Raw genomic sequence first — 24,810 nt, forward strand, 5'->3', positions numbered from 1 at the left:
CTCTTCATTCCTGGTGCTGAGAGCTCACCCCTGAACGTCTAACCTTTGCGTGTCCCACTGGACCTGGACTGCGAGATGCTGCCTACCAGGGAGACCCTTTCAAACAGAGTCTCCTGGGTGGCTGTTGGGGCCTTTTCCACTTTAATCTTTTAATTGATGAGAAAGCACTTTAAGGGCCACAGGAAAATGTACCCATTTGTTTTTTTTTTTTAGAATGAAAACAAAACAACATTCTTCTTTCTTCTCCCCAGGGAAAATTAGGAGCCTGCATGTTGCCATGCTCACACCAAATGATCTGACAACATTTAAAAACACATTTGCAGTATAGGGTTAACATAAGAAGAAAAAGAAAGGAATCCAGCTTTTCAAACAGTCTCTGATTTCATTAGAAAATCAACCAAAAAAAAAAAAAAATAGGACTCGAGTTTTTTTCTAAGAAAATGGGTAAAGCACATTTTCTTTTCATTTGCCTTTTCTAATTTGCCTTTGTGCTCTTGACCCAAGAAACCATATCTGATTACACACCAGAGAGAATAATAAACCTAAATTGATGACTGACATTTTAACAGACTAAACAGTAATATTTCACCACTGAAACCTTGGACAGCTTCCTAAGGGCTCTCCTTACAAGTGGGCAACATAAATCGCCAGCACATGGAGGGCTTAATTATGAAATCAGAAGGCTTGATGCACGACCCTCTTTTCAAATCCCACACCTCTTCATCCTCAGACGTGATGGCTCAGAGATGCAATCACAAGCACTTACCTTGTTTGTTTCCAAGTCTTCATCCAACTTTTCCACTGCAGCTGAGCCCTGAGTGGACTCGTGCGCGTCAGAAGTGACCTGCTTCTCTCTGCCTGGCAAAGGAAACTTCTCTTTCTTTCTTGTGGAGCATTTTGATTTGAGAATGCTGTTGAGATAATTTTCCATCTCCTGCTTAGCAGATTCAAGCCTGTGTTCCAAATCTTTTTGTTTACACTTAAGTGATTTTATATCCTCTTTAATAATCTTCTGTCCCACTGAAGATGTATTCTGCTCGATGGATTTTGCTAAACCTAAAATCTTCTCTAATGTGCCATCTTGTAAATGGAGTCTATTCTGTAGTTCCTGTGAGTGGAGAAAAGATTGTCACAAGAAGTATCTGTTCAGTTGTCATAAGAGTTCATTGACTTTTGTAAATCACAGCGTATTCTATTTCACTAGTGGGAAGTATAAAAAACTTAACTCATGTCACAAAGAAGAAACTTTGGGTACAATTTAAACCAAGGTAGCATCCCATATCAAATTCTCAAACACATTTTATATGTAACTAAAAATGTATAAGACGTAACAAATTTTCGCAACACAGTCCCTGGAATATTAGAGGCAGTCAATACATATTTGTTGAGCATATACTTAGTTCAAGATACAGCCTTTTGACATAATCAAAACACTAAATAATAATTGTCTACTAGTTGCAAAATATTGAAAAAAAATCATTTAGAAGGTGCCCACGTGAATCGAGTGTTAATATTTAACATTCAGAGCAAAGCTTATTAAATCAATCTTTCTAGTGCAACATCTTAGACATAGCTCAATCAACAGTTATTAAATGTATGCATGAATGAAGGGGGCTAGTTTGAGAACACTAGACTCAAAAGTCATTTGAGGTTCTATATCTGGTAGTGATGTTCCATTGAAACAGAATAAGGCTTAAAGTTCCTAGATGAACAACGTAGGATTTATTAGTCACTACCTTAATAGATCAACCAAAAAAAATGTTCATTCATTCAGCTAAGAGCAAGTATATGGTAGGTTCCGAAGTTACATAGATGAGTAAAATCCAGTCCCTTCATGTTCCTATAGTCCAGTCAGAGAGACACAGATGTAAATAGACAATTGTAATGGAATGCGGAAAGATCTATGCTAACAAATATGTACAGGCCACTGAAACATTCTAACATTCTAAGAGGAGTTCCAGATTTGCACTTTAGAGAGATCCGAGAAGGTACATTGGAGAGGGTACCATGAGGGCAGGGAGCCCATTCAGAAGTCTAATGAAGAGATCTGTGAGATGAGGACCTGTCGTAAAGCAGCAAGAATGGGGGCAACAGAGGAGCGGCAAATTGTAGCGATAGCCCAGAGATGAGAGAGACAACACTTGATGTCTGACTAGACTGGGAAGTCGAGGAAAGGATCCCCAGGTTTCTGACCTGAAAGCCTGGAGAGGTGGTGGAGAGATTCATAAAGTCAAAGAATATAGTAGGCAAAGCAGGTTCACTGGCAGAGAGCCCCCCGGAGATGGAGAAAGGGAAGGAGACGATGAGTTAAGTTTTGGACATGCTGAACTACAAATAATTGTGAGACAACCAACTAGAGATGTTTAGTGGAGAGCTAGGAAAAGCGCTCACCTGAGTAGGGTCAGAGACTCCAGGTGTAGCCCCCACTCTGTCATTTAACCTGGGTGACCCTGTAAGTCCCTCAGCTTGCCACAACTCAGCTAGTTATGTCTAAGTTGAGGGGTCTGAACTTGGCCCTGTGGTCCCTTCTATGTAGAGGAAAAGTCTGTATTTAAGGTTTTCAACAGGAGCCCGCGCTCCTCAGGGGGAGGCTTCGGTCTTATTTTTCTCATATCCGTGGCACTCAAACAGTGCCTTGGACATGATGAAGCCTTGAGAGTTTGTCAGATTACCACAGCTAAAGGGGGAGGCCGACTTGCCTTCATGGCAGGCCATTCTGGAGGAAAAGTCTGGCTGGATTCTCAGGTCTCTAAAGGAAGAGACGAGACATTCACAAGCTCATGCCAGCAGTGCTGCCCTGAGACTCACCCCTGAAATCTCCCAGTCAAGGAACTGTGGAAGGAGGAGCTGAGAAGTGCTTCCAGAAGACACTACTCGGGCCTGTTTTTGTTGGCTGTGCAAACAGTGAGAATCCTAGGACTTTGTTTTGAGAATGTGGGTAAAGGGCTGCAAGGCAAGGTGGTGTGGAGTTAGCATGAGAATTTTGGAAGCCCTACTGGGAGAGGGCTCTAATATAGTCCTCGAGTCTAAAAAATAGTAAAAATTACACAACTTCAGCCCTAGCTGGTTTGGTTCAGCGGATAGAGTGTCAGCCTGTGGACTGAAGGGTCCCAGGTTCGATTCCAGTCAAGGGCACATGCCTGGGTTGTGGGCTTAATCCCCAGTTTGGAGACATGCAGAAGGCAGCCAATCAATGATTCTCTCTCATCATTGATGTTTCTATCTTTTCCTCTCCCTTCCTCGCTAAAATCAATTTAAAAATATTTTTTTAAAAAAATTACACAACTTCTGTCCACCCATGATGAAGAATGCAAAATTGAAACATTTCCCCCTGGGTCTTGCATTAGATGCCTCCTTGCACTAGCCAGTCTCTCCTGAAATCAGTGTTGTCTCCAAAACAAAAATCTTCAGAAGCTACAGACTGGTCATGGGTGGAATCATTCCCGAGGGTCCCGAGCAGGGACTGTTAGCAACACAGATTGTAAGTGGATTCATTTACTACAGAAGAACATTCCCATTTTCTAATGACTGGTCAGAACTTTACTTCATAGTCACCTGAATAGCACTTGAATTTCAAACCAAAGACATTGATTAGTAAAGTTGTCATTAAAACTGAGTTCTTTAAGTATCTATAATGTCTGGACATTGTTTAATACCTGCAGTTCCTGCAGTTTTTCCTCAGCTTCTATTGGATCCACAGGCTTGTCAGAAAAACCAACACATTCCTTGGAGATGTTGTCCAATTCGGTATTCAGTTCTGTTATACAAACCTGGTATGTGTGGTGTTCTTGAACATGACCTTCCAATTTTTGCACAGAATCCTAAAAACAAAACCACTGACAATTTATGAATTATTTCTCTCTGAGTTTTCTCATTCAGATAATAAATAAATTGTTCACAAATACTTGTTTTTTAAGGTTTCATCTTGAAACAGGAATATGGCCATAATCGCCCAGAGTTCTTTTGGAGTTTAGTGTTTGAGAAATTTCACTGTAAAACCTCCCTTCTTCCCCCAAAGTGACCCTTTTTGAAACCACTTTCTTTCCCCCATGCATCTTTGCCTTCATTTTATTCCTGAAGACAACTGATTTGTCAAGAGGTTCACAAAATGAAATGCCTACAAATTATACCATCAAATCACAAACATCCATAATAAAGCAGCTCCTTAATGATCCTTCTTACCAAAACCAAGCACCCACACACTTGCAAATGAGTCTATATGAGATCATCCTAACCCTTGATTCCCTTTATAAGATTCAAACTCCAGAACTGTGTGTTAGGAAAAAGCAATCCTAACTCAAGTGCAAAACCGTCTTCAGGTTCTCTCCCTCGAATAAGAAAATAAGGTGACCACACCTAATCAGAAAAGTAGCAACTATTAAACTAAACCACTTACAGCCAAGCAGGTATATCTTCAATCCCTGCACAACTCCTCTATCTGTATAAGCAGGATTTCTTTGCCAGGTAATTCCTACATTGAAGCTGGCTTTCAACGTGCAAAGAATTATAAACAACTAGAGGCCCGGTGCATGGAATTCGTGCATGGATCAGGGCCAATCTGTGGGGCAACCTGCAGGGCACCCACCTTGGCTGGATTGGCACAGCCTGCTCACTGGCTCCGCCCCCCCCCACTGCCACTGCCGGTTGCCTCCCTCTGCAGGGTGACCAGCAGGGCAATCAAAGGGTCCCCACTGGCACCCACCTTGGCTGGCTTGGGGCCTGTGGGAAGCTCCTGCATTGAGCGTCTGCCCCCTGGTGGTCAGTGCATGTCACAGCGACCTATTGTTCCACTGGTCGTTCCAGCGTTCAGTCAATTTGCATATTAGGCTTTTATTATATAGGACTAGAGGCCCGGCGCATGAAATTCGTGCGCTGGTACGGTCCCGAGGCCTGGTCTGCAATCAAGGCCATCTTCCCTAGCTGCCCGCAGCCAGCCCCGCCACCCACCCCCGGTTCCCCGTTCGCCATTGGGTGATCGGTGCCTGACAGCTGGGGGAAGGGACCAAGAGGTGGTCAGTGTGCCTCATGATGACTGGTCCAGTAGTCATTCTGCCTTTAGGGTCACTTTGCATATTACCCTTTTATTATAAAGGATAGAGGCCTAGTGCAAGGGTGGGGGCCCCGGATCGGGGAGGGGGGGTCCCCGCTGGAGAGGTGGGGCCAGCCGAGGCGAGGGGCCGCCAGCGGTTTGCAGGCCAGCCACGCCCCTGGCTTTGTCAGGAAGGACGTCTGGAATGACGTCTGGAAGACGTCCAATCTATCTGGTCTAATTAACATATAACCCTTTTATTAGTATAGATTCTCTTAAGAGAATACACTCCCTCATGACAAGTTGACATTTCACCTCTTAACTCTTTTACTGCAGATCATGTAGAAAAATACAAGGGAAGGACACTGATATGATGGTTTACACAGAATAACAAACACAAGCTATTATGATAAATGATGGATGGATGGATGGATGGATGATACGTGAATAACTGACACAATCACCTTCATAGTGATGCCTAAAAAAATCTTACTCTTTCTATTCCTGAAGAGGAGAATTTCAATGAGAGAAATAACATCATCATCAATTAACACATGATGGATTCTTCTAGCAAAACTGACTGGTTTGATTCCTTCATCCTTGAGCAGTTAACATTTTTTCTAAAAGTGATAGAGAGGGAGAAACCAAGATGGCGGCATAGGTAAACACCTAAACTGCTGCCTCGCACAACAATTTCAAAACTACAACTAAAAGACAAAACGGACATCATCCAGAACCACAGGAAGGCTGGCTGAGTGGAAATTCTACAACTAGAAGGAAAGAGAAAAGCACACTGAGACTTACAGGAGCTGCGGAAGGCAGAGGTATAGAGGCGCTCGCGCGGAGAGGGCTGGCAACTGAGTACGCGGCTGGCTTTCTCAATCGGGAGGGAGACAAAACCTCCCGACTGTTCTGAACTCCAGTTCCGGGCGAGACTCTGAGGACCCAGACTCATAAGGGGAGAAACTGGACTGTCTGGCAGTGGGCGAAACTCGAGGGCGGCTTTCTCTCAGAGGTGCTTGCAGCGATTACCGAGGGACACTGAGACCCAGGGGCCTCTTAGGGCAGGGCTGACGGTCAGCCATTGCTGTTTGCTCTGCCCTGACATACCGCCCCACGAAAACATTGCTGTTTGCTCCGTCCTGAGACTGCCCTATCCAAGCTGAGCGCAGAGGCTTTTTGCATATGAATGGCCTGGTCCTTTGAATTTTAAACTTACCTAACAAACTGCAGCTGAGTCAGTGAGACCCAGAACATCCAAAAGAAGGCCCAAGGCCCCACAGCAGCTTGCATTGCTTCACAGCTGGGCCTCATCTGGGCACCTCCAAAACCCAAACAAAGAAGAGGAATCTGCAGATCTCTCTGTAGCTCCTGCTGGGTAGCCTCAGGCAGAGACTAAATTAGCACCTCCTTGGAGATCCAAGAGCCAGTGTACCCAGGGGTCAGAGTGGGACCATCCAGATTACAATTCCTCAGATCCATAAGGGACACACTCAGGGGGCAGACTAAGTGAGCACCAATGCCACACTGAAACAAGTCTTGCCTCATAAGGGTGTCTCCAGCACAGAAGTTCTCCCATCATAGACAATTGGCCTGGAGGTCAATTCCTCCCAGTGATACCAACAACAATCAAGGCTTAACTACAACAAGACTGTGCACACAGCCCACAAAGCGGTGCACCAAGAGTGTCCACCTCAGGTAACTGAGCCACTGGGCCCTATGGGACACCTAGCACACAAATCCACTCTATCAACTTAGGGAAGCAGCCAAAATGCGGAGACAAAGAAACAGGTCACAAATGAAAGAAATGGAGGAAAGCAAACAACTAGATATAGAGTTCAAAACCACGGTTATAAGGCTTTTCAAGAATTTTCTAGAAAAGGTCGATAAATTTAGCAAGACCCTTGATGATATGAAAAAGGACCAACTAGAAATTAAGCATACACTGACTGAAATAAAAAATAATATACAGAGATCCAACAGCAGACTAGAGGATCGCAAGAATCAAGTCAAAGATTTGAAATACAAAGAAGCTAAAAACACCCAACTAGAAAAGCAAAAACGAAAAAGAATCCAAAAATATGAAGGTAGTATAAGGAGCCTCTGAGACTACTTCAAGCATACCAACATCAGAATTATGAGGGTGCCAGAAGAAGAGAGAGAGCAAGATACTGAAAACCTATTTGAAGAAATAATGACCGAAAACTTGCCCCACCTGGTGAAAAAAATAGACTTACAAGTCCAGGAAGCGCACAGAACCCCAAACAAAAGGAATCCAAAGAGGACCACACCAAGACACATCATAATTAAAATGCCAAGAGCAAAAGACAAAGAGAGAATATTAAAAGCAGCAAGAGAAAAACAGTTAGTTACCTACAAGGGAGCACCCATATGATTGTCAGCTGATTTCTCAACAGAAACTATGCAGGCCAGACGGGAGTGGCAAGAAATATTCAAAGTGATGAACAGCAAGAACCTACAACCAAGATTACTCTACCCAGCAAAGCTATCATTCAGAATTGAAGGTCAGATAAAGAGCTTCACAGATAAGAAAAAGCTAAAGGAATTCATCACCACCAAACCAGTATTATATGAAATGCTGAAAGGTATTCTTTAAGAAGAGGAAGAAGAAGAAAAAGGTAAAGATAAAAATTATGAACAACAAATACATATCTATCAACAAGTGAATCTAAAAATCAAGTGAATAAAAAATCTGATGAACAGAATAAATTGGTGAATATAATAGAATCAGGAGCATTGAAAGGGAGTGGACTGACAATTCTCGTGGGAAAAGGGGTGTGGGGGGTGTGGGAAGAGACTGGACAAAAATCGTACAACTATGGATGAAGACAGTGACGGGGAGTAAGGGCAGAGGGAGGGGTGGGAACTGGATGGAGGGGAGCTATGGGAGGAAAAAAGAGGAACAACTGTAATAATCTGAACAATAAAGATTTATTTTAAAAAAGAAAGTTAATAATGCCCATATACCATAAAAAATAATAAAAAATAAAAGTGATAAATTAAATATCAAAAGCTTTGGAACCCTGGTCGGGTGGCTCAGTTGCTTAAAGCATCATTCTGATATGCCAAGATTGCAGGTTTGATCTCTGGTAAGGGCACATACAAGAATCAACCAATGCATGCATGGTAAGGGCACATACAAGAATCAAGCAATGCATGCATAAATAAATGGAACAGCAAATCCATGTTTTCCTCTCTCTTTCTCAGTCTCTCCCTCTCTTTCTCCCTAAAATCTTTTTTTTTTTTAAGTTTGTGGCTTACCAAAAGAAAAACAAAAAAACAAGGTTCTGTATACAAATCTTACATAATTACAAGAATCATTTCTAATTTCATTTTCCCCACTTCACCTGTAGTTGTTGAAGAAGACTTTCATGTAGATGCTTTATTTCCAGCCAAGACTCTTCACTGAAGTTGGGATTTTTAGTGCATTCTAAGAGGTAATTTCCTTGAGATTTTAGTTCCTTTAGCAAGGATGTCAAATCTTGTGCTTTCTGGAGGAATTTCTTATAATTTTTTAACTGAGCTTTCTTCTCCTGCAAACCATGTTGCAGAGCAAAGCCCACTTCTTGTTTCTTCTTTAGTTCTGTGAGCACTAATCTCAGGTCCTCCTTGCTTTCCAAATACTTCTCTCCTTCTAGTAGAAGCTTTTCTTGATGGCTACATTTTAAAAAGTATTTTATAAAGGAAATGACGCTTAGCAAATGCAATGGCATTTTGCATATTATAATGCAATACACATTATAATAAAAACATTAAAATAACACTAACATGCATTATTCCTACAGACTTTTTTGTCAGTATAACTTTGTAAATAGCACTAAGGTTAGCCCAGAAATTATTTGCAGTATTAATGAAAAACTGTTTTTTGTTACATAACTTGAGAACAAATACTTAATAATTTAGATTTCAAACTATTTCTTTTTATTATGTTTAAATATAACTATATTACCCTATGTTTTTCTTTCTCACATCAGTAAGACAAATAAGCATTCAGTATATTGGCCAACAACTAGTTTATTCTTTTTATATATTGAATTTAGCTTTGATCTGATTGTCGCTTTGAAAAATATAAAATTCACATTTCCATCAAACATTATCATTTAAGATGTGATCTGAATTAAGAGTTTTCACCAGAATTACTAGTATGTCCAATGACTTCAGACATTTACCAATATCTGCACATGTAAGAATCTCTCAGAATACATATTTTAATTTTTCTACCGTAATACCATGCAGACACTGAGGTTGTCTGGTGGAAGGGAATTTCAGGGCAGAAGTGGATTTAAAAGTATAATGACAGACAATGATAATTGGCTGCCAAGAACCCCACCAGCCAAAGCGAACACTGCCACAGAGCTATGACAGTGTGCTTCCTGTCTGATCCACACAACTATTCCTCTTCGTTTCCACCTCTCACATTTTGGCTGTCCCTGACCTACTGACTCTCTCTCCAATAGATACTATATCCGAATCCAGGAAGCAGACAAAACATACTTGTTATGGCTTCACTGTGCAATGAAAAACCACGGGAGTGGTGAAGGCCTGTCCTTTACCTTAGATACGTGTTGGCTAACTGGAGTGTGCTGACCCACTGGTTGTCGATATCAGTTACGGTCTCTGAATCCAATGGAGCCTTGCTGTTCGCAGCCTGACTCCTGATCCTCTGTATTTTAGCATCCCCTTCAGGCTTTAGTAAAATGATTTCCTGAAGTAAATAAAAAAGATTTTATATTCCCATTCATATTACTTAAGGACAGTACCTAGGATATCTTTTTCTTTATACAAATTATATTGAAATTATATTCTAACTGCAGATTAGATTTCAAAATTAGCCTTTCATTTCTATACATGCCCAAAAGACAAAGATCTCCTTCACGTGAAAAAGGACTAACTCTCAACAGACATTGGTCAGGTTGATCTGATTGCATTCCCAATTTCCTCTTGATTTTCAACTGCCTTTAAATAAATTATATGCAAAAAAAAAAAAAAAAAAATCACACAAAAAACCCAAACCCTGCAAATCCACCTTCCTGTCTGCTCCATTATTTATAGGTGGAGAGTTAGGTAATGACCTGAATGAGACATTTTTATTCACCCAAGATGAGACATGGCTTCCCACAGGACAATGCAGTGTCCCTCCTGTCCCTCCACCATGGCATAATTCATTCCCATTTCCTGCTCTTCTCTTTCCCTCCTCTGCTCGGACCTATCGAGTTCTTCCCTTCTTGAAACTACTCCAGATTCACGTTCTCTGGAAAACCTTTCGGATATAATCCCAAAAAATTCCGATTACTTCATTAAGTCTCACCAACCCTTACAGCTCACTATTGTAAACCACTCCCTCCTCTAACCATGCTCTGCTTATCTTGATTTCAGTTCTCCCGAGTTTCTTTTAAGCACATGTGCTTCTGTCTCCTGCATTTTAAACTAGCAATATTTACTGAATCTCCCTTAGGTAAAAAGTGAACTGGCCCAGCAGGCGTGGCTCAATGGTTGAGCATCGACCTATGAACCAGGAGGTCACGGTTCGACTACAATTCCCCATCAGGGCACATGCCCTGGTTTCGAGCTCAAAACCCAGGAGGGAGGCGTGCAGGAGGCATCCGATCAATGATTCTCTCTCATCATTGATGTTTCTATCTCTTTTTCCCTCTCCCTTCCTCTCTGAAATAAACAAAATATATTTTTTAAAAATAAAAAGTGAGTTGAAGGGAGAGTGAGATTTCTTGCCTTCCACAACCCACTCAGTATCTAATAACCTTTAAGAACTGTACATATCTACTCTAAAGGAGTTCCTCTCCAGCCCTGCCCTGGACATTGCTGGTGCCCCTGCTATACTGACGTGTCTTTTTATAGCCGGCGAACTCCCACCTGCCACAGCTCCAACCACTGTCTCCATGTCAATTCCTCTGCACAGTGAAGATGCACAATACTTGGGCACTGCCCTCACAAAGAGAAATTCACTTTCTCTCTTCCCTCTGCATTAAAATAATTTCAGGCCCACCACAGCCCTTCTCTGTTGTAAGGTCCGTCACCTGACTGTCTTCAACCTCCACAGCAATTCTATTTTCCACTAAGAAACAAATCTTGGCCCTGGCCGGTTTAGCTCAGTGGATGGAGCATCAGCCTGCGGACTGTGCAGGAGGCAGCTGATTGGTGTTTCTCTTTCATCGATGTTTCTAACTCTCTCTCCCTCTCCCTTCCTCTCTGTAAAAAACCAGTGAAATATATTTAAAAAAAAAAAAAAAGAAAAGAAACAAATCTTGGCCATTTCCCTCTAAATCTTTTCAAAATCAGAGTTCACTCTGACCCCTGAAATTTAGTTTCCACGGGTATACCTTTATTTTTTGGATTGTTTCCTCAAGTGGCATTTGGCCTTCAGATGAATTCAAAACCATAAGGGACTCTTTAATCCCTGTTATCCAATGAATTACATCTTGTGCAAGATCATTAAAGCTCTGGTCCTCAGCAGGAGGTAGCTTATCCTCTTCCTCAATTTGTCTCAATAATGCCTGGTATCTATCAATCAAATGTGTTGATTCCAGTATTATTTCTTCTTCTTCAGTAAGCCCACATTCCTTCAAAGAGTTGTTCAGCTGGGCCACAGTTTCAAATTGTTCTCTGTAACAATTTGAATTCCAAATATTACTGAAAATTTATAGGAGCCATAACACCATGTAAGAAACCATATTCCCAGGAAATATATTTTATGTAAGATCAGTTATACCTCTTTCTAGCTAGAGCTTGGCAAAACAATTCCATTTTCTCTCCTGATTGTTCCATTTCTTTCCATTTCTCTTCTTGATTAGTTAACCACTTACTCAGGTCTCTGTGGTCATCCTGGAGTCTAAATGAACATTACATGTGTTAGAAATAAAACAAGCAACAAATGCTTCTCTGAAGAGAAGGTTGACACAAATCTTTGGATCCAACCAGGTTTTAGTATATATTTTTGTTATTCTTTGGAGAAAATTTAAATTGTAACATTAAAATCTGAATAGTAACAGCCTGTATTACAATGGGATTCTATAAGGCAGTGAGCCACATAAATGTATCATAAAGAACAGGAAACAAACAGAAAAGATTTTCAGACTCTCCCCTAAACCTTTGCCATATTAAATAACTTGAAGAATTCTCTAAACTTCCATTTCCCTAGAGCCAAACTTAGATTTGAAAGCATACATTTTGTTTGTGAAATCTGTGTGTATTATGTATCCCAGTGCTAGCTATACTGAGGCAGAGTACATACACAGGTACCATTAGAAAACACATTGCTTAGATGTCACCTCTATTTCCTACCTCAGAAGCTGCTGTAAGTAGTCACCGAGCGCCTTTGCTCGCACCTGGCATATGGACTCCATTTTTTCTAATTCGATTTCTTGATGTATAATCCAACTGTTAAGCTCCTTAACACGTGCTTTGGGCAGATGCTTCCTCACACGATTCACTACAGTTTCCACCTGCTGTACTTGACTGCCTCGTCCTTCAAGAGTCAAGAAATCCTATTTAAAAAAAAAAAAAAAAAAAAAAAGACAAAAAGTCAATTATGTCCTGCTGGCAAGCCTGAGGATGGTCTCTGCCATCCCCACAACACTTTCCAAGCCAGTACATGCACATCCATCTTCTTAACATCCTATTCAAAAGAAGGCCTATGGAGAAACAACGAACTTCAATGGCAAATGATCAAAAGATGACTTCTATAGTCCTACGATGAGTGTATACAGCTGACTTCCTGGTAATGGGGTCACGCAGAACAACGAGGTGCCACTGTGAAGGTCAGTAGGAGTTGAGATGGGAAAGGCTGCATTTTTCTTGCTTGGCTGTACTCAACGTCTCCTAAATATTCATCCCTTTCTAGTAATCAACACGTAAAACTGCACAGACTTTTTTCTATTTAACTTTGTTGAATGAGAATTTTATTTCAATGTCTGTGCTAAAAAGTTTGAACATCAGTTTGCTAAGGCTCATGCAATGGGTGAAGTTAAAGGCAAAAGAAAAGTCAGAACTTTAAACTAAAAAAATAGAAAGGAAAAAAAATAGAAGGAAGGCGGTTGTATCAATGAAGAATGGTATCAAATCAACAGGTCAGAGAACATGAAATGCCATCAATAAGCTGAGAGTACGGCTTATTCTCTTTTTGTTTGTTTTCTATATTTTTATTGATTTCAGAGAGGAAGGGAGAGGGAGAGAGAGATAGAAACATCAATGATGCGAGAGAATCATTGATCGACCACCTCCTGCATGCCCCACACTGGGGATATAGCCCGAAGCCCAGGCATGTGCCCTGACCAGGAATTGAACCGTGACCTCCTGGTTCATAGGTTGACGCTCAACCACTGAGCAACACTAGCCGGGCTATTCTCAAAACTAAAGCACTAGATGATTTGCCTGAGGTGGTCAAGAGTTAAGGGTGACACCTGCATTTTAAACATGCAGGCACTCTGCCATTCATTTCAGGCCACCCTCCACTATACCCTTACCAGCAGTGTATTAAAGTTCAACTGCAATTTATAAAAGAAATATATGCCTAGAAAGACAAAAAAAAAAAAAATCAAGAAATCTCTTTCAGGAAAGTAAAGGAATGTCAAAGTCCAAATGAGATAAATTTTTTACTTTTTATCAAATATGATTTTAACACAACTGAGTTCACCAGCAAACTCTTAGATAAACAGCGTCTTAGAATAGATGTGAAAACAGAACTTGTTTCAACCACTTGCACCATTACCCAGTAAACAGTTTCAAAATATTTGGGGAAAGCCAGGTTATTTGGAAATATTATCTCTATGTAAGCAAATTAATAAATCAACATAATTATCCTATCTACTTAAATTCAGTTCTATGCCTCTAGTATTTTAGTTTTGATGAATTTTGATTGAAATGTATATGACTTACAGAAAGCTTTTGTAGCTTTTGTTCCATACTCTTTTTTGTGTCTGATGATTCAAAACACTCTTCGAGATTCATTTTAATGTTGCTGAACCAGTCATTAAAATTCTTGCATTGATCTGCAGGGGGGAAAAATTTGCCACTTGAAAGAAATGAATGTTATATATGACATGCATAGATTAGTGAGTGCTTCCCCCCAAAAGATTTAACTGAATAAATCCTTAATCAATCAATCAATCAATCCTTTTCTTTAAATATAATCTGTGCAACCAAGACTAATTGAAGCTTAGATTAGCCTTTGTGTTCACAATACTTGTTCACACTTCACACTTCAAGATTCTCAGAAACACAGTAGAAGAAACATTGCACTCACCATTCAATAACTTAGAAAAGTGATCTTGCAAAACACTTTTTTTGGTATTAAATAAATCACTGACACTTTCATATTGCTTTTTTAATTCAGAGAGTTCAGGAGTCAGGCAACCTATTTGATTCTCAAGTGATACCATACTTTGCTTTTGCTGCAGAATTTGCTGTTGTATCTCCTAAATATATAAACAAACAAACAACTATTAAGTCTTAAAATGGCCTCAGTAACAACGCATGTTAGATCTCCATTGTTTTTATTTTTATTTTTTTAATATATTTTATTGATTTTTTACAGAGAGGAAGGGAGAGGGATAGAGAGTTAGAAACATCGATGAGAGAGAAACATCAATCAGCCGCTCCTGCACACCCCCTACTGGGGATGTGTCTGCAACCAAGGTACATGCCCTTGACCGGAATCGAACCTGGGACCCTTCAGTCCACAGGCAGAGGCTCTATCCACTGAGCCAAACCGGTTTCGGCAGATCTCCATTGTTTTTATAAAAATAGATAATTTTCCATTGGGTGGATTTGCTTTCTCTTAGGCCATAAATGTATAAAAGCAATGAAATTCAATATCAAATAATTACTGTCCACAGAGCAAGTCAAAAGTGAAACTGCTAAATATACACCAATTGTTTTTCTGAGATTTTCCCCCAAGCTTGCATTTTTTATTAACTATTTTTATTAACCTCAAGAGGTCAAGACTGGCAGAAATAAGTGTGAAGGTAAATCTGAGCCACAGAAGGGAAGCAGCTGGGAAGGAAGTACCTCTAGTTTCGTAAAGATCTCCGAGCTGTCGGACGGAGACAGGGCTTTCAAGAGGGACTCAGTCATCCCGATCTGGGTCTTGGCCTGGTCGAGGTCCTCCCTTAGCTCAGCTGTGTTTCCACTGAGTGCAGAGCAGCTGAACTCTCCTGTTAAGAGCATTTTTACATGTTCTATCTTGTTCAGAATAGAAGACTCCATGACCTGAAATCATGAAACATATGAAGTATGGTTACAGATTTTACTGAACTCGATTTTAAGACAAACCACACTGCTAGAAAGCGAGCTGAGATTGCTTCATTTCAATGTGAAATAAATTCTTCTCTACTTATAATTCTTCATTCTTCTACATCACTGATACGACAATTCGAATGGTGCCTTTAAAGCAGGAGTGGGGAACATCCAGTCTGTGGGCCTTTAAAAGCCCTTGAAATCATTTGGTCTGGCCCTGCCAAGGCAACTGCAGGCGGGACTCGAAATTCAATAAACCTAGGAGTTTTCTTCAAAGCAACATAAATTTATATACGTGAATTATATTAAGTGAATGATGTTATAAATATCCAAATGGCCCTTGGCAAAACAGAGGTTCCCCACCCGTTTTAAAGAAAAGAATAATATGAGAACTGAAAATGAACTTCTGACTTTTTATGAGACTAATTTGAATCCTTCCCCCAAAACCAGTTTTATCTAGCATACCAACTGAGGTGTTATTTCTTTTGAAAACATGTAAAAACATACAGTAAAAATTATATAGCCGGCATCTGTTGAGTATTTATTATGTACACAGCATCATGGTAAACACTTAATGCACGCACAAAAATACAGGCGTGAGAAGGTAAAGTCGGTTGGTTGCTCAAGATCAGACGGCTAATGGGTGGTGGCACCCGGACCTCACCCAGAAAGTCTGACTCATGTTCAGCCATACAAATATTCCCACTCAGCCACCATGCACTCCGATCTACATAAAATTGTAACAAATCTCTTCACACAACAGAATTCACACTTGAGGCAATCCCCATTTCTCCTTCTAGAAACCTAGTCACTGGAGCATATTTTCCTTCCTACATCCATGACAACTCCTGAGGAAACCCCTGCTACTTGACAGGGACACACCATGATACCTCTCCCTCTACACAAAAGGCCTGTGAAATAAGGAAAAAAGAATGCAACATACAATATTATTCATTCCAAAAGTAGAACAAAGATAAACTAGACTATTAAAAATTTGGTTCGATTTAATATAGGAATCAAAGGTGAATTAAATAATGACCCTAATTTTATTTTAGGTTTAAGATTCAAACTCTGGTTTATGAACATTACTTTAGAGTACTCTCATTGCAACTTTTAAATAAAAATTCCTTACCTGCAATTCAAGAGGTATTTCACTGCTTTGAAGCAGAAACTGTATTTTAGCCACTCTTTTAGAAAATTCTGAAGGTTTTTGTTCATGGACTTGTAACTCTGCCTAAAACACATAATTGTAATAGAAATATTTTTATTGTATACCTTATTTTCTGGTACTCATGATTGTTACTGTTAATACACAGAAAATGGAGAGCCTTTGGATTGCCCCTAGTAACTTGGTTTTTGCCAGAGTCCTGGGAGTTACAAACCCAAGCACCCTCATGGATGAGATAATGAAAGATAATTAAAAGATTTATGATTTTGTTAATAACAATGTCACATGCAAGTTCATCCTCCTATGTTTTGACTATATTTATAATTGGAACAAATATTACATTTTAGTTAGACATTCATGAAAATAAATGAATGTTTCCCATGTAAGGTCAATTTCTCCCATGTAAGTTCATTTCATCCATGAATCCCTTGGGTGTCTGTGAACCCCAGATTAATATTATTTGCTAACATCTTCCCAGATATCATAAAGGAAACAACACAGTTCAGTTCCCACTCAAGGGATAATTAAAGAAATAAAAGATTTCTTTGTGATTTTTCTACCCAGCTTAAAGAAAGCAAACTCATTATTTAAATGTCAACTGTGTAAAAAAAGAGCAGGAATTTTATCTCTGTTCAATTACCTTCAGCATATCTCTTTCCACTTCAGTGAGTTGATGTAATTCCATTTTCCGAAGGACCTTTTCAGTCCACTCATCAATTACATCTTTTAAGCTAAAAAGTTTGTCCCATAAAGCTAGAGCTCGACCCAGATTTTCATAGTAGTCTTCCGTCTTCTCATTTATCTACCATAATTATTAACACATAGAAATAACACAGTTAGTAGGAAAAGTATGAAAACCATTGTTTCAGTCAAACACTATTTTTAAATAAAATTTTAGTTTACCTTTACTGGCTATTTTGCTTTATTAGTCAACAAAAAATTAGCTTTAACATATCATGTGCTTCTCTTTTCTACAAAAAAAAATCTTAGCTGATGTGCTGCAGGTTATATGCAATGAAAGCAATATTCTTCCTAATTTCTAAACCATAATAAATAAAAGTTGGTTTTAAAAACCCAAATGAAAATATAACACAAATTCTTAATTTGTAATTCATAAAAAATACCATTAGTTCTCAACTAAAAATGTATTAAATAAATATATAGTTGAACATCAATATCTTTCATGAACGAGGAACATATTAGTTTATTTTAAATAAGTTGAGCTTGGACTTTTATACTAGGTCCTCAGGTCACGTCGGAGATCCATTCCTACGGTGCGACGTAATGTGATTTTCGCTGTAAGTCGGAATCCACCTACATAAGCACCTCCGTCACTCACATGGAGCACATACACAGCAGTAATGAAGTGAAACAGTAAAAAAAAATTTAAAGAAAGATAACAATTCCTGACCTTTACTCATGGTAAATAAATAATAAAAATCATAAGGCACATATGTACATACGTCGAAATAACGGACTCTTTTTTTAAAATAAATAAATGGGAGATGGTAACCTAACCACAAAACGACATATGTCGGGTCCAACATAACCAGAGGCCTGCCTGTATATAGTAACTTACAGACCCATTTGTTAGTACTGCCTAAAACTCTGGATGTAAAGATAATTCCTAAGTCATAAACTTTATATTATGTGAACATTTTTTACCATGAGTATTTTTGAATTTTGTAATAAGATCAAACATACTAAAGATACAACAGAAAAGGTCAATATAATTGTTATAGAGTAGAATTTCTAGTCAATTAAATTATCACTTACATCAAGCCATCTGTCCACAATAACATTAGCCTCTTTTTCGAAAGGAGGCTCTTCAAAGGTTCTCATTTTATTTAGATGAAATTGTAGATTTTTGCAGATCTGGTTAATCTTGTCAACAACTTCTAAATGTTCATTAAATTCTTCTTTGACAATTTCAATCTGTAAAAAAGTTATAAAACATGTTTTGATCCACTGACATAGATGAACTGGTAAGAAACATGATTTCATTATTGGTTTTTATTGTCCCACTTTCTCCATGAAAAGTGTTTATAATCCTAACCATCTGATTTAACAATAATTCTACACCCAACTTTCTTCCTACTCTGCATGATGAAATATGATCTAAAATCATGTTTTTTTGTCTATGAGAAATAATATTCTACCAAAAAAAAGCATATCCATGCAATGGTATAGAAAATTGGGTATAGATTCCTCCAATAGGAATCACCTTTATATTGTTAAAGAAAAAATGTTCTCATCTGAATAAAACACACAGAACTCTAAAAGATCTTTAATATGACTTCCAGCTTAATCTTTTATGATTCTAACTCCAACATCATTTCTAACATGGAAGCTGAAACACTATTTTATGACAAGGCAATGATCTCTAAAATGAAATTTGAGTGTTGACTAATGTATTCTTACTGTTTCACTCAATTTACTAATCTTACACAAACATTTTTAATAACTAGACAAAATTGGGAAATTGATTTCTCATAAACAAAAATCTAAAAAGTACGCACCCTAGAAAGACTTCCATTTCTGGGAATATGGAGTAGACATACTTTTCCCTCTTCTTCCCACTAAGTACAATTAAAATCCCTGCACATCATACACAAAACTAATTTAAGAAGACTGGAAAGTGGAGAGGTTAAGAAGGAAGAGCGGCTGTGGGCATCAGCTCCTAAGGAACAACCTGGTGGCACGCTCCCTGCCTTTTCTTTCTCCCTCCGATATCCCAGACTGTGTGCTGAAGAAGCCAGCATCTGGTAATGTAACAGACAAAGAAGTCCCAAGAAAGGCCTGCTCTCTTCAGCCAAAGTACCAGGAATAGGACAACCTAGCAAGACAGAAAACTTTCAGAAAATAATCACTCCCTGAAGATAAATAATATAGAAAAAAAAATGTGGCCAACCCCTCCACCATATCAGCAAAGATCAAAGGCACAGCCTAGACCTCCTCCTTCACTTGGCTGTAACAGAGGCCCCACCTTCACCCAACCAGGGTAATGTCAGAGAAGGCCAAGTAGAGAGCCAGGACTTTCATTCCTGCTGGGCACTTGCCCCTCTGATATCACTAGAGGCCACGTAGGGAACTGTGAGGAAGAGCAAGGAAGTGTCAGCGGAAGCCTAGTGGGGAGCCAGAACTTTTACCCCCCTCCCCACTGGCAATGATAAGGATACCCGAATCTCAGGTGTCAAGAAATTATCCTGTTTGCAGATTACATGATTATCTACGTAGGAGATCCTAAGGAATCTATAAAATACTCCTAGAGCTGATAAGTAGGTTCAAGAAGATGGAAGAATACAAGATAAATATAAAAAAATCAACTGTACTTCTATATACTAATAACTGTACTTCTGTATACTAACAAGAAATTTAAAATATAATGCCATTTCCAATTACTCAAAAAATTAAATACTTAGATGTAAATCTAAAAAAAACATGCATAGGAGTTATATGTTTAAAACTACAAAATGCTACCCAGCTGGCGTGGCTCAGTGGTTAAGCATCCACCTATGAACCAGGAGGTCATGGTTCGATTCCAGGTTAGGGCATATGCCTGGGTTGCAGGCTTGATTCCCAGTGTGGGGCATGCAGGAAGCAGCCGATGAATGATTCTCTCCCATCATTGATGTTCCTATCTCTCTCTCCCTTCCTCTCTGAAATAAATAAAAAATATATTTTAAAAAACAAAAAAAAAATACAATATGCTCATGAAAGAAATTTGAAGGTCTAAATAAATGCAGAGAAATACCAAGTTCATGAATACCTAGTAAAAGGAACATACTGGGTAGGCTCTCCCCGTATTATTTCTTATAACTGTATGTGACTATAATTATTTCAAAATAAAAAGTTTAATTAAAAATTGAACATTTTTGATGAAAGAAATTACCGAGAGGTTCTATTTCCTGACTTCACACTGACTAATACATTGGCAAGGCTGAAATGCAAACCAAGTGTTTTTCCTTCCAGTTTAGGACTCTTTGTACTGGGACATAATAAATGTTTGTTCAGTTAAATGGGAAAAAAAATATATAGCCCTGGCCGATGTGGCTCAGTTGGTTCAGCATCATCCCATAAATCAAAAGGTCACCAGTTTGATTCCTGGTCAGGGCACATGCCCAGGTTGTGGGTTTGATGCCTGGTGGCGGTGCATACCGGAGGAAACCCATCAATGTGTCTCGCCTTCATGTTGATGTTTCTCTCTTTCTTTCCCCCTCTCCCTTCCTCTCTCTTTCAAAACATCAATAAAAACACATGTAAAGTATATTACATGTGTTAAATTAGGGTGATGTATACCCATCCTAACTTTTATCGCATTCAGAGAACTTCGTTGTTAAACTGACACAAGCAGGTGAAGAGAAAAGACAGAGCAGGAGAGGGTACTTTGGCATTGACAGGAATGGCAGGTTTTGTTCTGTGATGAATGGAAGGGGGAGAGGACAGAAAGCTAGGTCCCCTCTGACATTTCCCAAACTTTAATAGTCCCCTGACAGTTTAGCTTTCTAGTCTTACTCTCACACTCTTTCATTAAAGAGAGTAGAAATTTGGTACCACGTCCTAGATAAACATCCAGGTTTCTATAGCTTTGGAGGACAAAAGTTCTCAGTGGTATCATATTTCAGCCACTGAGCATCATGACAATGCATGCCACAGAAATGGATTGTTTCTGAAGACAGTACCTAGGTCATCACAAAATTGACCGAAAGTTGTGTTAACGATCAGTAGCACTACAATTTGCTTTTATCCGGTCATTTAAAGAAGTGTCTGAGAGCAAAACTAAACACCAGTGTACTAGAACTTCTATGTCTTCCATACAAAATAATATTTCAGCAAATATATAAAGTTATTTCAGCAAATATATAAAGTGCCCATATGCTAGACACCATGCTAGATGTAATATTGTCAACATAATAAAATTTTTTAATGCCTGGCCTTTTATATTTAAAAATTATAGTCATTTTATTAATTTTAAAACAACCTTTTGTGAGCTAACCATTACAGTTGAGAAAGGGGTACCGATGAAGCAAAGTTAACCCATTTTTATCACACAAAAAATTAGGAAACACACTATTGTGATGATTGAAACACAACTTTGCAGTCAAATAGACCTGGGCTAAGTAATAATTCTACTGTTCATTAATTAGCCATATAGTTTTTATGTTATTTAATAAGAAACTCGAAAAAGCTCTTATCCTAATCCCCAATGTAATGGCATTAGGAGATGAAGCCTTTGGGAAGTAATTAGGTCATGAGGGTGGCGTTCTCATGAATAGGATTAGTGCCCTTATAAAAGAGACTCCAGAGAGTTATCTTGACCTGGCCACCGTGTGAGGACCAGGGAAAAGACAGCCACAAGTGTGTGACCTCAGGCCAGGGGCGCTGAAGGTGTAGGGTCCCAGCCTAGGAGAGCTGCAGAGGCTCCTGTGGAGAGCCACTGGGGATGGGAGGGTCATCCAGTTAAGCCATGGGGTGATGTGGCCATCCAGTGGGCATGGAGGCAGAGCATCAGTCCAAAGAAGATTATTCTCAAGCCTTAAGGTTTAATGTTGTTTGCCTTGTTAGGTTTTGGTCTTACTTCTTTCTTCTTTCCTATGTCTCCCTTTTGGAATGGATATACCTACCTGTCCCACCACTGCATTTTGAAGTATATAATTTGTTTGGTTCATGGGTTAGCTGCTAGAGAGAAATTTCCCTCAGGATGAAACGTGCCTTGAGTCTCACCCACATCTGATTTAGATGATAGGCAGATGAGACTTTGGACTTAGATTTTAGAGTTGATGCTGGAGCAAGTTAAGACTTTGGGGGCTAATGGGATGAAATGAATATACTTTGCATGTAAGAACAAAGATTTGTGGGGAGCTCAACACCAGAATGTTATAAACTGTGAGAAATTGTCTCCAAAATTGTAAGAAATAAATTTCCGTTGTCTATAAGCCACCCAGACTACGGTATTTTTGTTATAGCAGCCCAAGAAGACTGAGACAACAGCCATAGAGGCACTAAGGATGGCAGATGGTATTGACCTGGACTTAGATTTCCATTAATGAGAGTCATTCAGGAGAGGAGCCACCTGTCTGAAGGTGATGGAAGGAATTTTTCCTGGTCAAAATTACAGGGTTGGTTATACCGTTATGGGTGCGGGAAAAGGGTTCACGCAACTGAGAAGCGAGAACATTTAGAACTGCAGATAGGCCAAAGGCCAAGTTATCCCAAGATGTGCCTCTGTGGCCTATAGATTATTTGAGCTAAAGTCAACTTTAGCAGAGAGACTCCAGAAAAACTTCTGTCCCTCCCATAACTACCTACATGAACTTGAATTAAGCATCTGCCCATAAAAAGAGACGATCAGAGATAACCTCTTTTGATCTATCTATAGGGCAGGGTAAACTTCTATTTACTGAACATCTGCTCTGCTTATCACCCTGCAATAGCCCTTTGAGGCCCCCAAGGCACCTTACCCCACCCCTAGCTGTGAATGTCCTATATACCCATTTCCCTTTTTGTCTCTGAACCTCTAGTGCACATGGGGTCGCTGACAGATGTATTAAATTTGTTCTTTTCTCTTGCTAATGTGTCTCATGTCTGTTTAGTTATTAGACCAGCCAAAAAAAAACTTGAGAGAGAAGAGTTATTTCTTCCCCCACGCCCACACACACAGTGGGCATCATTGACTGACACCATTAAGAGGTTAAGTCCCAGGCACGCTGCTAGGTATTCTCCCGATGCTACCTCACCAAATAGGATAGACAGAGCTTTTTTGCTGGTAATAGGATCCAACTTAACAGGACAAAGGTAGGACTCGACTCAGGAAGATTAGCACAGACCAAGAACAGCTGCAAGCAAGAAGGACTAGATATGTCTGGTCAGTATACAAGACAGGGCCTTAGGGGACAAGACAGTGACTAAGGCTGAGACCTTGATTCTGAAATAAGAGCACCTCACGGGAAACTGTTGTCAGGGGCACACAGAAGAGTCGTTCCGTGAACTGGGACACACGGGTGAGGGGATCTCGTATGGCTGATCATGCTGCATTCTCTGAGAACCGAGGGAACCACAGCGCCTGCGATCCACTGGGATGAGGACAGGAGCCTCCTGGACTCCGAGACCACCACACCCAGAAGCTGCTCTGCTGGACAGGTTGCAGCGGAGCAGCTCCAACTGACTATCCACTCATGGTGTTGGTGGCCTCCCTCATGGAAAACCAGTCACACAGTCACCTGGTGCAACCGGTATCTATCTAAACAAGCCCCTTTCTGACTGGTCAGTCTCAAGAAACTGGGTCTGAGAAAGTGGGTCTCTGATAGGGGCTACTCCTCGGCTGTGGCACCGGCCATGGGCCTGCACCCCAAGTGCCACTGCAGCTTCAGGGACAGGAGCTCCAGATAAAGAACAAATCGTCCATGTAAGCTTCTACTGATGTTGTTCTCAGCAACGGGGAAGTTTAATAAAATTTCTTTCTAACAACCAGCTGGATCGAGCAGCACGTGCCTTTGGCTCTCTGACCACACTTTAGCATCGTGCTCACAAGCCAGCAGGAAAAGCAACGTGCTGGTGACTAAGCATACAGGACAGTGTAATCGCTGTCTCCCTCTCTGCCACACTGATGGATAACCACCTAAAATCATAGAAAATAATGACACCTAGTGTCCAAAGACGTTATTCTTCTTAGAATATGAAGTTGTGCCTGGCGAGGCTATGAACACAGAAAGAACCTGGAGATCAGCTTTGCAGAAAGCAAGTAAGTAAAAAGGTAGTTTTCCCCTTTGACCACTAACCACAGGGGCATTTTCCCACTGTCTTCATTCTCTCAAGACTGCAACGAAGTGTCAGGTTCCTCGAGGCAGAAGGTCAGTGCACACACGGACTGTTACCACCTCCCAGAGGGAGCGGCAGGGGCCACCCCAGACTCCAACACAGCCACACCGCCAGCGCCGAACCCAGGCAGAGGCGACCCAGACTCAACCTGGGGGTTGATTTTTTTTTTTTTTTTTGAGCTCTGCTGACATACTCAATAAATTCTTAGATATTTGGTAAAAAACAAACAAACAAACAAACAAAAAACCGTCACTAGGCCTAACCGGTTTGGCTCAGTGGGTAGAGCGTCGGCCTGCGGACTAAAGGGTCCCAGGTTCAATCCTGGTCAAGGGCATGTACCTTGGTTGCAGGCACATCCCCAGTGGGATGTGTGCAGGAGGCGGCTGATGGATATTTCTCTCTCTCATCAATGTTTCTAACTCTCTATCCCGCTCCCTTCCTCTCTGTAAAAAAATCAATAAAATATAAATAAAAAAACAGTCACTAGAACTTCTTTTAAACCAAGTTTTGAAAAAGACTCCGT

General features: G+C 40.1%; 1 protein-coding gene across 1 annotated transcript in view; it reads right to left on the minus strand.

The window, feature by feature from the left end:
• Window positions 1-24,810, minus strand: part of SYNE2 (spectrin repeat containing nuclear envelope protein 2) — a 321,491-nt gene that overhangs the window by 156,833 nt on the left and 139,848 nt on the right. The window contains exons 33-45 of the mRNA XM_080686255.1: window positions 18,246-18,404; window positions 17,110-17,271; window positions 16,434-16,535; window positions 15,074-15,274; window positions 14,310-14,481; window positions 13,943-14,055; window positions 12,350-12,552; window positions 11,778-11,897; window positions 11,389-11,671; window positions 9,604-9,755; window positions 8,398-8,707; window positions 3,657-3,821; window positions 767-1,108 (exon numbers count right to left, since the gene is read on the minus strand). Of these exons, the coding sequence (XP_080542381.1) occupies window positions 767-1,108; window positions 3,657-3,821; window positions 8,398-8,707; window positions 9,604-9,755; window positions 11,389-11,671; window positions 11,778-11,897; window positions 12,350-12,552; window positions 13,943-14,055; window positions 14,310-14,481; window positions 15,074-15,274; window positions 16,434-16,535; window positions 17,110-17,271; window positions 18,246-18,404 (2,484 nt within the window). The remainder of the gene's footprint in view (window positions 1-766; window positions 1,109-3,656; window positions 3,822-8,397; window positions 8,708-9,603; window positions 9,756-11,388; window positions 11,672-11,777; window positions 11,898-12,349; window positions 12,553-13,942; window positions 14,056-14,309; window positions 14,482-15,073; window positions 15,275-16,433; window positions 16,536-17,109; window positions 17,272-18,245; window positions 18,405-24,810) is intronic.

The sequence above is a fragment of the Plecotus auritus genome, assembly GCF_963455305.1.
Source record: "Plecotus auritus genome assembly, chromosome: 1".
NCBI lineage: Eukaryota > Metazoa > Chordata > Mammalia > Chiroptera > Vespertilionidae > Plecotus > Plecotus auritus.